Source organism: Erigeron canadensis, chromosome 2 (assembly GCF_010389155.1).
Source record: "Erigeron canadensis isolate Cc75 chromosome 2, C_canadensis_v1, whole genome shotgun sequence".
Lineage (NCBI taxonomy): Eukaryota > Viridiplantae > Streptophyta > Magnoliopsida > Asterales > Asteraceae > Erigeron > Erigeron canadensis.
In genome coordinates, this window is record NC_057762.1 from 5661381 (window position 1) to 5672116 (window position 10736).

The 10736-nt window shown below is 34.0% G+C and overlaps 2 protein-coding genes across 4 annotated transcripts; one reads left to right on the forward strand and one right to left on the reverse strand.

The window, feature by feature from the left end:
• Positions 1–2546: 2546 nt before the first annotated feature.
• LOC122588454 (probable galacturonosyltransferase-like 10) lies at positions 2547–4005 on the forward strand. The gene has a single exon (XM_043760577.1). The coding sequence runs from the start codon at positions 2723–2725 to the stop codon at positions 3827–3829; it is 1107 nt and encodes a 368-aa protein (XP_043616512.1). The 5' UTR covers positions 2547–2722; the 3' UTR covers positions 3830–4005.
• An 81-nt stretch (positions 4006–4086) lies between these two features.
• On the reverse strand, positions 4087–7166 carry LOC122588455. Of its 3 annotated transcripts, XM_043760579.1 has the most exons (6): positions 6698–7166; positions 6344–6593; positions 4853–4951; positions 4563–4765; positions 4225–4312; positions 4087–4156 (listed from the first exon to the last, which is right to left on the reverse strand). In XM_043760579.1, the coding sequence occupies exons 1-5, from the start codon at positions 7099–7101 to the stop codon at positions 4240–4242; spliced, it is 1029 nt and encodes a 342-aa protein (XP_043616514.1). In that variant the 5' UTR covers positions 7102–7166; the 3' UTR covers positions 4087–4156; positions 4225–4239. The 3 variants fall into 3 exon arrangements, with proteins under 3 accessions (XP_043616514.1, XP_043616513.1, XP_043616515.1); XM_043760578.1 differs by having other exon boundaries at positions 4087–4312; XM_043760580.1 differs by lacking the exons at positions 4087–4156; positions 4225–4312 and having other exon boundaries at positions 4572–4661; positions 4733–4765.
• Positions 7167–10736: the final 3570 nt, after the last annotated feature.

A 10736-nucleotide genomic window follows, 5' to 3' on the forward strand; every position in this document is an offset into this window, starting at 1 on the left:
GTTAGTATTATACAAAAATATTACTACATTATGAGTATAATAGTTATACTATATACGTCTTGTATTAATATTTTATATAATAATAGCTTAATTAAGTTTTACTTCAATAGTTTTGCATTATATATTGTCAAAATTGTTTAATTAATTAAGTGTTTTATATTATTTTGAATAGTTTATAACTTATCTATTTAATTAATTATTTGGTTTGAGTTACGGATGAACTTATTATTTTTCAAAACCCGAATAACCCGAACCAAATAACTTAAAACCCGAATAACCTGATCGATCAACACCCCTACATCATAACACATAAATACCTTATTGAGTTTTGTTAACAATGAATTTGACACTATTTACTACTTAGCTGAAATAAATTACCAGATAAATTTATCACACAAACACTTAGGTGTATAAGTATTTTCAGTTTGTCATTTTTTTAGAGCGACAATGCGACATATTCACGTATTAATTGGTTAGTGACTCGAACTCTGGCAGTGACATCCAAGCGGCGGTATGTTAGAGTTTGGAACCTGGAGCACCCCTTGAGACCAAGGTTGCGATAACACGGCCCACACACGTCCGAAGAGGTAAATACCCGAATTCATGAGTTTGTCTCGAATTTACAACTTATTGACTGACGGGTATCTTCATATAGACTATTCCAAAGGCACTTGGTAAGGTTATCATCGTTACAAAATGTAGGAAATTTTGTCATGGTCGAAGTCAAACTTTATGGGAAATGTTTTATGGTGATGAAGAAAACATATATTCTTCGTTGTATATCATAGCCAACCGGTCAAAGTTTCTAACTTTTTATCAAATTCTTTTCGTCCAGCCTAAGTCAACATAAGTATATAATCATGAATCTATGTTTTGTAACTGAAAGTTTGAAACAAAGAATACGTGGTTACAAAGTCTAAGGGCATCTTTAGTAAAAGTCGGTGTGAACTCTGGAAACCATAAATAAACATGTGATTGGTTAAATACGGTAAACCTGAATTAGATTCAGTGAATTTATACTTTTTAAAATATTTTATTCACTTTTGATATTTTAATTGTCAAATATGCATTATAATACAAAAGAAAATTTATACGTGGAAAGTGAAAAGTGGGAACAACCTGGTCTCATTATTTGTATTATTCAGTAAGTCCACATTTGGAAACCAGAGAATAAGTTACCAACAAATTATATTAACTATAGTAAGTCTATTATTACCATTGTTAATTCAGTCTTAAGATGAGATATATATATATATAACTTTATTTCTAAGGTAGAAAAATTTAATTAAAAAAAAAAAAAACTTCCGAGCATTTTGAAAAAGTAAGGATCAAATTGGAAAAAACAATTCTAGGTCTCTGCAAGTTATAAACTATGATATAATGGATAAAATCAAAAGTTTGGCAAATTAATTGAGAGACAAAAGTGTCATTTTATCACAATTAAAGGGTGCCAATCATGTTTTACAGTGTTATACAATACAACATCCTTATGCACATTTAGTAGGGTACGACTAAAATTAAGTGATGTACAGATCATTAACATAAGGAATACTCTTATTAAAATAAAAAAGGATAAAACTTATTTTAGTGGAATCAAAGAGAACTGCAGAAGACAATAAATGTTTAGGAAATAATTTACTTCGTTTGATATATTTATATTTAACAAAAATTAATGGTCTACAGTTTTACACAATATATTAACAGTTTAGCAAGATGCATGCGTATTGCGACAGTTCCCTGTATTTCCTCGGGTTTTAGGTGGTTTATGAAGATTTCTAGTGAGTTCACGGATAAAGAAAAGATTACATAAATGATTTGGCTTGAAAATCATTAAGTTCGTTTATCTAGTAAGTGACCAAACATGAAGAAGAGTTCTCATTCGTTTAACTGAACAAACATGAACATATATCTTGTTCAACCGAAATAAATTATCTGTTAAGGCTATTTTACATATCTAACTCGTTTATCTTATCAAATGGACTAACATAAAAAGAACATACATGAACACAAACAGAATACAAAGACTCATACATTTAATGTATTTGTTCTCTTAATGAAACATGAACACTAAAGCCGAGTTTAGTGTTCATGCACATTTACAGAAACTTAAATGGACAAACATAAACATAATGCTTTATCATATTAATTCGGTCCATTGACAATTTTATTTAATAGAATAGAATCATGTTGCTATTTTAAGAACAGCAAACCAATAATCACCAACTATATATAAATTATATAGATAAAAGAATAAAGAAAAACAAGTAGTTACAGGAATATAGTCATAAAATATACAATCAAACATATATTGTAAGTTGAAAGATGGAATATGAAATAATTTAACACAACAAGGCACGTGGTAACATGGTTATCAATGATACAAATACAGACCTAATTCATTGTCACACTCTCCTCGAACCTTCCACTTTATAATTTTCAATTCAAAAACCCACTCCTTATTTTCCATATTACCACCTTCAACTATTCCCAAAATCCCATTCTCACCCCTTCCGCGTTCCAAACAAAACGCGTTTCTTCCCCCCTGTTGAATATATACTTTTACACACCACCTTTTATTTATTTTTCTTTCAATTCAACATTAATTGAAAACCCAACAACACAAAAACACAAGTTCCATCTGAATCAGACCAGACCACCGCTTTAAACTTAACCTCTGATTTTGGAACACCTCTGAATTGAAAAAGAAAAAGAGTTTTATGATATGCTTCGATATCAAGCTGGGGGTGTTGTTTTTGTGCTGATCATTATTTCTTCGTTTCTTGTATCGACAAATGCGATTCGTTTAGTTCATGAAACACATGTAGTAAAAGAAGATGTGAAAGTTTCCAAGATTGAAGAAAGTAGTAATAATGTGGAATTATACAATGAAGCACCAGAGTATAGAAATGGTGCTCAATGTGGAGTATTGGGTGAAAATACAAATTATGGGCCATTTGTTATACATGTAGCCATGACTCTTGATTTTAACTACTTAAGAGGATCAGTAGCTGCTGTTCATTCCATACTTAAACATACTTCTTGTCCTGAAAACCTATACTTTCACTTCATTGCATCCGAATCGAAATCGCCTAGCCCGAAAGAATTGACAAAAGTCATCAAAACCATATTTCCATCTTTGGATTTCAAGGTTTATGGGTTTGATGATAGCTTAGTCAAGAATTTGATATCGTCTTCGATTCGTGAAGCACTTGAAGACCCTTTGAATTATGTCAGGACTTACTTGGCTGATATAATTGATTCGAGTGTAACCCGGGTGATTTATTTGGATTCGGATATTATACTTGTTGATGATATACAGAAGCTCTGGTCCGTTTCATTGACTGGGTCGAAAGGAATTGGAGCTCCTGTTTATTGTCACGCGAATTTCACGAAGTATTTTACTGATAGATTTTGGTATGATTCGAGTTTGTCGAGTGTTTTTGAAGGAAAGAAGCCTTGTTACTTTAATACAGGGGTAATGGTGATGGATTTGGCGAAGTGGAGGAAGGAAGATTATAGGGGAAGAATTGAGAAATGGATGGAGATTCAAAAGGAGGAGAGGATATACGAGTTGGGTTCGTTGCCGCCGTTTTTGTTGGTGTTTGGTGGTGATGTGGCGGAGATCGATCATAGATGGAACCAACACGGGCTAGGTGGGAACAACAGGGTTCACAGTTGTCGGTCACTACATCCTGGTCCGATAAGTTTGTTGCATTGGAGTGGGAAAGGGAAACCGTGGGCGAGGCTAGATGCGGGTGATCCGTGTCCAGTTGATGAGCTATGGTCGCCTTATGATCTTTATAGACACTCTAAAGAACAACTTAGATGATGACGAAGAAGATAGTGATGATGGTGATAAAGATCTTGTATCTTGGTTATTTGTAATTTAATTCATTTTTTCTTTCTTTTGTATATGGTTACTTTATCTTCAAATTTTGTTTGATGAACATTGATTCTTTTGTATATCTATACATGAACATTAGAAGAAAAAAATTACATATCCAATCTTGTGGTGGCATAATTAAACTTGAGCACTAACAGTTCGATTTTGTAATGGTATACTTTGCCAGAAGCAAAGGTTTGATGTTCAAGAAAATTACGGTCTAATTACTCATCAACTATGTTTTACCCATTTACTGTTTTACTACAATATATCCTGCAAAGTAACCGAAAAGTAATTAAAAAAAAAAAAAGAAAGAAAGAAAACAGCATACATTATCTTACATTTGGATGATATCACTAGAAGCCAGCTGCACAACTCAGGTACAGCCTGTTCTCCAAACATCTCAATTGATGACCTAGTAGCATACACCTGTAGAAAATGACATTAATTACAAAAGTCAAGTGGAGGCCATACGCAATACGTTTATCCATTTCATAACATGACAACAACAAACATGAACAAAAGTCACTATTTGCTATAAATGCATAAAACTGTATTCGAATATTGTATGATCAAGGCAAAGATGAATTAGAAGGATAGCATCCACGCTGTCCGTAATGAAAAAAAACCGGGTAATTTAAAAATAAACTGTAATATGTTAAAATGATGCTATACTAACCAGAAAAGTAGTTTCCCAAGATAATCCTGTGTTTCACAGAAGATAACATTGCCATTTTGGTAATTTTCTTGAACTCTTACTTCTGAATCCCCCATTGACCTAGTGGTTATGTCTTCTTTAAATACTTTTCTTGATGTACAATGTACAAGTTGCTGTAGAACTTCCTTTACCTCTGAAGATGACGGTCTTGATAGCTCATTTACCTGTTAAACCAATATAGACGAACGAGTTCCAGCTTGGTAAGGATGTTAAAAAACTACACTAACCAAATTATTATAATTAGTAATTACCATGTCTGAATCCAGTGAGCGCAAGTACTTTAAGAGATCATTACTACTTTCTCTTGTATATACAATCCGCATAGTTTCTTGCTTTTGAGTATGCAGCTCCTGAGATGGATTTTAAAAAAATCAGTAAGATATGTAACTGTAACACATCAAGCCCAAATCAATAGACCAGCCCATTTACTTGCAGATCAACTTAAAATGGTGGTGGGAGCTGTTAGTAGCCCATAACTCATTTAGAAGGTATTTAACTTCTGATTCTTCTATGAGTTCTATTAAGGTGAGATGAGTTGATACCATGATGCATACATCACAGACTCTCGATCACACTATGTTATACAGAGATTAGAGAAAGTGAACATTCCTGGATCATTCCTTTCCTTGAAATAAGGTCTTCGTTTTCAAGCCACATGCATCATTTTCAACTCATACTACCAATCTTAGATGATGTATAAGGGTGATTGGGTGAATGACCACGGCGTGCGACCTTACATCATATTAGGTGTTGTGATCCTAGCTTTCATTACACGAAGGCAAGGCAAAACTGAAAAGCAACTAGATGTTTATAGCTGATGGTAAGGATGGGATTTGAGCCCGGAAACCCGAGACCCGAAGCTAACCAGTCCAAAACCAATTTTTGGTTCAAACCAGGACCGAACAGCCCGACAGGTTAACAGGCCGCGCTTCAGTTTTGATTTTCTTACATTTTCAGGTTTCGGTCCAAACCGGGCCAGGTCGGTTTTTGACCCATGCTCATGGTTAGCTGATGGTGATCGTCCAGATTTTACCTCAAGCACAGCACAAATACCAAAATGGATGTTATTTCTCAACCGATAACGCATAGACATAGTAAATGATTCAGTCCTTTCCCTACAGGGAATCGGCTACCTTTTAGTTCTACCAGATTAGTGTTACGCAAATGATTCAGTCCTTCCCCTTCAAGGAATAGGTTTATAAATCAGCTACCGGAGCTACTAACAATGACTTAATCTTAAGTCTTAACTTCTGGCATGAACAGACAGATCTCCGATATAGCACGTGGCCGCATTTCACCTGAGCAACACCAAGGAGATTTCTAAAATACAGGCCTAGATTGTTTGTACAGACAGGCTTTTTGGGTGCTAAATTTGAAAGTAGGGAGGGAAACAACCCAGATTGTAAGCTAAGGTCCCTAGGGCCTAGGCAATCTCTTTGTGAATAAGGTAGCGATCAAATACCAACGAATTCTATGTCTATCAGTCTGCCATCACCAATCTTGACTGGAGCCTAACTTTCGAGTAATGCTGAAGGGAAATTTGCATTATCCCTATATACATACTATATACATTTGCGTATAGTTTGATACATTTCAACGCCAATATCCCTAACGATGAACTCTATATATACACTTTTCTTTATCTAGAACCTATTCAACATAATGTCCATAAAATATCTAACCGTAACATAAATTTCCAGTTACAATTTACAAATTTACAATAAACATACAAAAAGCCTTACCTTCGTGGCCGTAGATAACTCCAATTCCAACTTTTGAATATAATTTACAGCGTCATTAGACAAATCATCCAAACAACATTGCAATTTCAATCTCTCCAACTCTTCAAAACACGCTTTGCTATTCTTGCCAATCCGAACCTCTAACGCATCATCACAACCACCGGAATTCATCCTATTCGACGTATCGGCTGAATTTTTTTCAAAGTTTCTAAGTAACCTAATCCTATAATCAGCATTCCATAAAGTATACCTAAACAACACACACACATCAATCATTTAAATCAATAAAAAAAAAAAACTGTACAATTAAATATATATATATATATAGATACACGTATAGATACATAAACTGACCCTGTGATAACAGAAGAAGCTAATAAACGAACAAGATGACGTTTCGAAACCGTAACAGTAACGGAAAGTTCTTCAAAAGGAATCAAGCCTAACATAGCTGCTATCATTTGTTTCATTGCGTTAATAACGGAATCAGAAACGCCGTTAGATATAACAGAAGTATCTAACGGTTCAATTTTTTTTAACATGTTAGCTATGACGGAGAATTCACGGTAGAATGAATTAGTTGATAGAAAATCGTCGCCACCGGAGGTACGGCAGTTTAAGGCGGTGGAATGACAACGGCGGTTGTGTAAAGTGGCGGAAAGGAAAGGGAGTGAGGGAGATGGTGGTGGTTTATTGTGGTGGTTGATTGGGAGGTTGGTCAGTTGATGAAATAGCAAAAGTTTGGATAATAATGTCATTTGGAATGGTGGAGTTACGGTGGTTATTGGTGGTCCGGCCGCGAAGCCGAAGAGGGGTTTTCGAGTGTTTTGTTAGGGGTTTTCTCAATAAACACGTTTTTATGATTTTTAATCTAGAATGTAATGTCCCGCTTCCGCGGGTTTTGAGTCCCAATACCTCGACGGTGTATGGGGAGGTTAAAATGTAAGCAGACCTTACCTCTACCTAAGTAGAGAGGCTGCTTCCAGTTTTTACCTAAATGATAGAAAAGGCCCCCGCTTAATCTATTTTACAAATTCACTAGAGAGAGATGCCCTCATGATATTGCGGGAATGGTAGTAGCAACTAAGGTGTGATGATGGCGTCAGTGTAACGATGATGCGCGGCAGTGACGGTGGTGGTGAATATAATTTTTTTTTTTTTTGAACGACAAAATTGGGCCCTACAACATGCCTCTTTATATACACAACTTCAATTCCAAAGGAAACCTATATTGGCAAAACACCTTGTCTCTATTCCTGTGAACATTCTGGTCACACGAGGATTTTGTAAGAGTGTTTAATATGGTTTTTTAAGGATAAGATTATATATACTACCTAATAACACAAAAGGGCCTTTTTTTAATTTAAGAAATTCTGTCTTTGAAAACCCCAAATTGCCCTTGGACATTTTACATCTCTTGCAACCTACCTATCTCATCTACTCAAAATAATCCAACCAATTTTTACTCCCGTAGACATTGCATTTAGACAGACCTATCATCAATAAAACACACATTTACCCACCCGACCCGTCCCACCCACCTCTTCTTCGCCACCATCGACACACCTCCATTCCCCCTCTCCACCACCACAATCTACCGCCAATCGACACCCTTATCTAAGCTGCCCCGCCGCCAATCATTACCTTTATCTAAACCACCACCACCACCTCTATAAGAGCCATCAACGCCACCTATATGAATGATTCAACTTTATCTTTTTTTTACTCACATTCTTTTGCAGGTTCTTCAATAGGGGTGGCTACGGAAGGGAACATTATATCGTTCTATATCTCGATGTGTATTTGTTTTTAGAACGGCATCTCGATATGTATCTATATATGATTCTTTTTTTTTGTATTGTTATTGTTAACAGATCGGATCCTTTGGAATACCATGGACCATGGTTGATAGTTAGGTAAGGTTTTTTCATTTTTATTTTTTGTAAGATTTATTTCTCACATTTATTTATTGTTAATACTTTGTGAATATTTTATTTTTATATATATTCTATTGTAGCAAATTAATTATTCGATCTCTTTGGAGCTTATATGTAACCATATATTTTTGTTACTAATATAATACTTTTAGTGCTACAATATTTTGTATACTAGATTTATGTCCGTGTAATGCGACGATGGTGGGGGTAGTGATGGCGGAGGTGGTGGTGGTGAGGTGGTGGGGGCGGTAGTGGGGACTATAATTGGGGCGGTGATGGTGGTGAATGTAAAAAGTAATTGATGTTAAATGTGATATTGTAGTAATTAAAAGTATTATAGGTATATTGGATGGAGATGTTTAAATTAGTGAATAAAGGAGAAAGATATTTTTGTTTTTTTTTTTTCAAATGTAAAAAGTTTAAGGAAAAAAAAGGGGTGATTTGTTTAATTAGATAGTATAGGATAGATATAAGGCTATCTCCAATGCTAAGGATGCCCTTAGGCGTCCTTGAGCTGTCACATCATATCCTTACAAATCCTTATACATCCTTACAAATCATTCAAATCTTATAATTTTATCTTCAATCATACAAACATTCTTACATATCCTTTTACCTCCACTAAAAACAAAAATATACTAGGTAAGGACAAGTAAGAATATGCTCTTAGGTAAGGGCATCCTTCAAAAAATCCTTAGTTTTAGACAAGCTTCAATGGCAAAGGATATCCAAGAGCACCCAAGGGCACCCCATTGGAGATAGCTTAAGTTTTTTGATAAAGACTTAAATTTAGAAGAAGAAAAAAATTGATATCCTTATTTTCGGTAAACATGTATTTTTGGTATACATACATTATATGCTTGATTTCATCTTATTTTTGGTAAAATATTACATTTAATTGCATAATGTGATATTAGTACCTATTATTATGCTAATTTTCAAAGAGCAACAGGTGGTCTTGGTGGTTATTTTATTACAAATCGCAAAGTTATATAGCTGCCTTTGGATACCTCGGATGGAGATATGTTGATCAACGTTGATGATTGGTATACACAAAACCACTCTGTCAGTCTTCGATCATTAATTTAAATTTATACTTTGTTTATCGAGCAAAATTTTATATATAGCAAATTTTACCATTGACTATTGTGTTTGTGTGTATGAAGATCAAATATAGTTGGTATATCTCATACTGTTCTATCTTATAGCAATCATGTGGGTCATTTATATTATTCGTAGCTAGATTCATTCATGTGACAAAACAGTACCCCTACACTTAATTACCGTTTTTTAAATACCGCCGCAACGCGCGGGTACACTTCTAGTCTATGTTTTAATCTATTTCATTAAGGATGTTATAGCTAAATAGGTGAAGATGTTTAAATTAGTGAATAAAGAAGAAGAGTAATATGGTTATTTCAAAATATTAATTACTTAAAGGGGAGGAGTAGTTTGCTTTATACTTTACTAGTCTTGTGTCCGCGCGTTGTTGCGGCTTAGGGGAAAACGATCGCATGAGAAAACTAGGTTTTTTTGTATGTGTGATAGCGATAGATTTGGGAGATATAATTGAGGGTGTAAAGTTTCCGTAAGTGTAGTTTAGACCAACTGTAGACGTGGGTATAGAAAGATATATTAAGTTGAGGGACCTATTAGGTTCTTAATTACTTAAAGCTAGTTTCCTTTATAAGAGGGAGTATAGATAGAGTAGTATAAATAATGATTTATTTATTTATTTTTCGTATAAATAATGATTTATTTATTTTTTTCACCATAAATTCGAGTTTAGTGGTATTTCAATTTTAGAAAACCAACTCCAAATTGATTTGCTCAAATTGCATTTTTTTTATTTTTTATAAATTTAAATTTAAATATCTACACTTAATGTACATATAATATCTTTGATAAGAATAATTAACTGTATCTACCTATAACTCATAAAATATTTGAATTAGTCTCTTTTACGTCAAGCCACATTACTCTTTTACGATGCAACCACCAACAATCGCTACTCAACCAACAATCGCTACTCGCTACATCATCATACTGTTGTTACCACCATTTTCGTTGTATTGTCCAAACATTTGTTTAGTAAGAATAATATAACTTCATTTAAACAAAAAACATGATAATAACTTTAAAGGGATGGCAATATTGTATAAACAATCACATAAGTATTTTTTTTTCTAAACGATCTATATCTATACTCTCTTATAAAGTAAACCACATATTCTTTATTCTTTAACTTTCAGCATTTGAAATACTTAAATTACTCATCTCTTTTACTAATTAATTTAAATATCCTCAGTTAATACACCTATAATATCTTTAATGAAATTAATTATTTTTACATTATCCCCAGTAAATCAATTACTTTTAAATTAATAAACACATTGTTAGGTCACCAACACCGACTCCACCCGTCGATGCCGCCGCATTGCCGGAATAATCTTCTC

Excerpts from the sequence above, each read along its gene's own strand:
- LOC122588454 (XM_043760577.1), top strand. The coding sequence starts at position 2,723 with ATGCTTCGATATCAAGCTGGGGGTGTTGTTTTTGTGCTGATCATTATT.
- LOC122588455 (XM_043760579.1), bottom strand. The coding sequence starts at position 7,101 with ATGACATTATTATCCAAACTTTTGCTATTTCATCAACTGACCAACCTC. Across the intron at positions 4,952-6,343 it reads AGTTATCTACGGCCACGAAG|GAGCTGCATACTCAAAAGCA; the intron begins GTAAGGCTTTTT and ends AATCCATCTCAG. Across the intron at positions 4,766-4,852 it reads GCTCACTGGATTCAGACATG|GTAAATGAGCTATCAAGACC; the intron begins GTAATTACTAAT and ends TTGGTTTAACAG.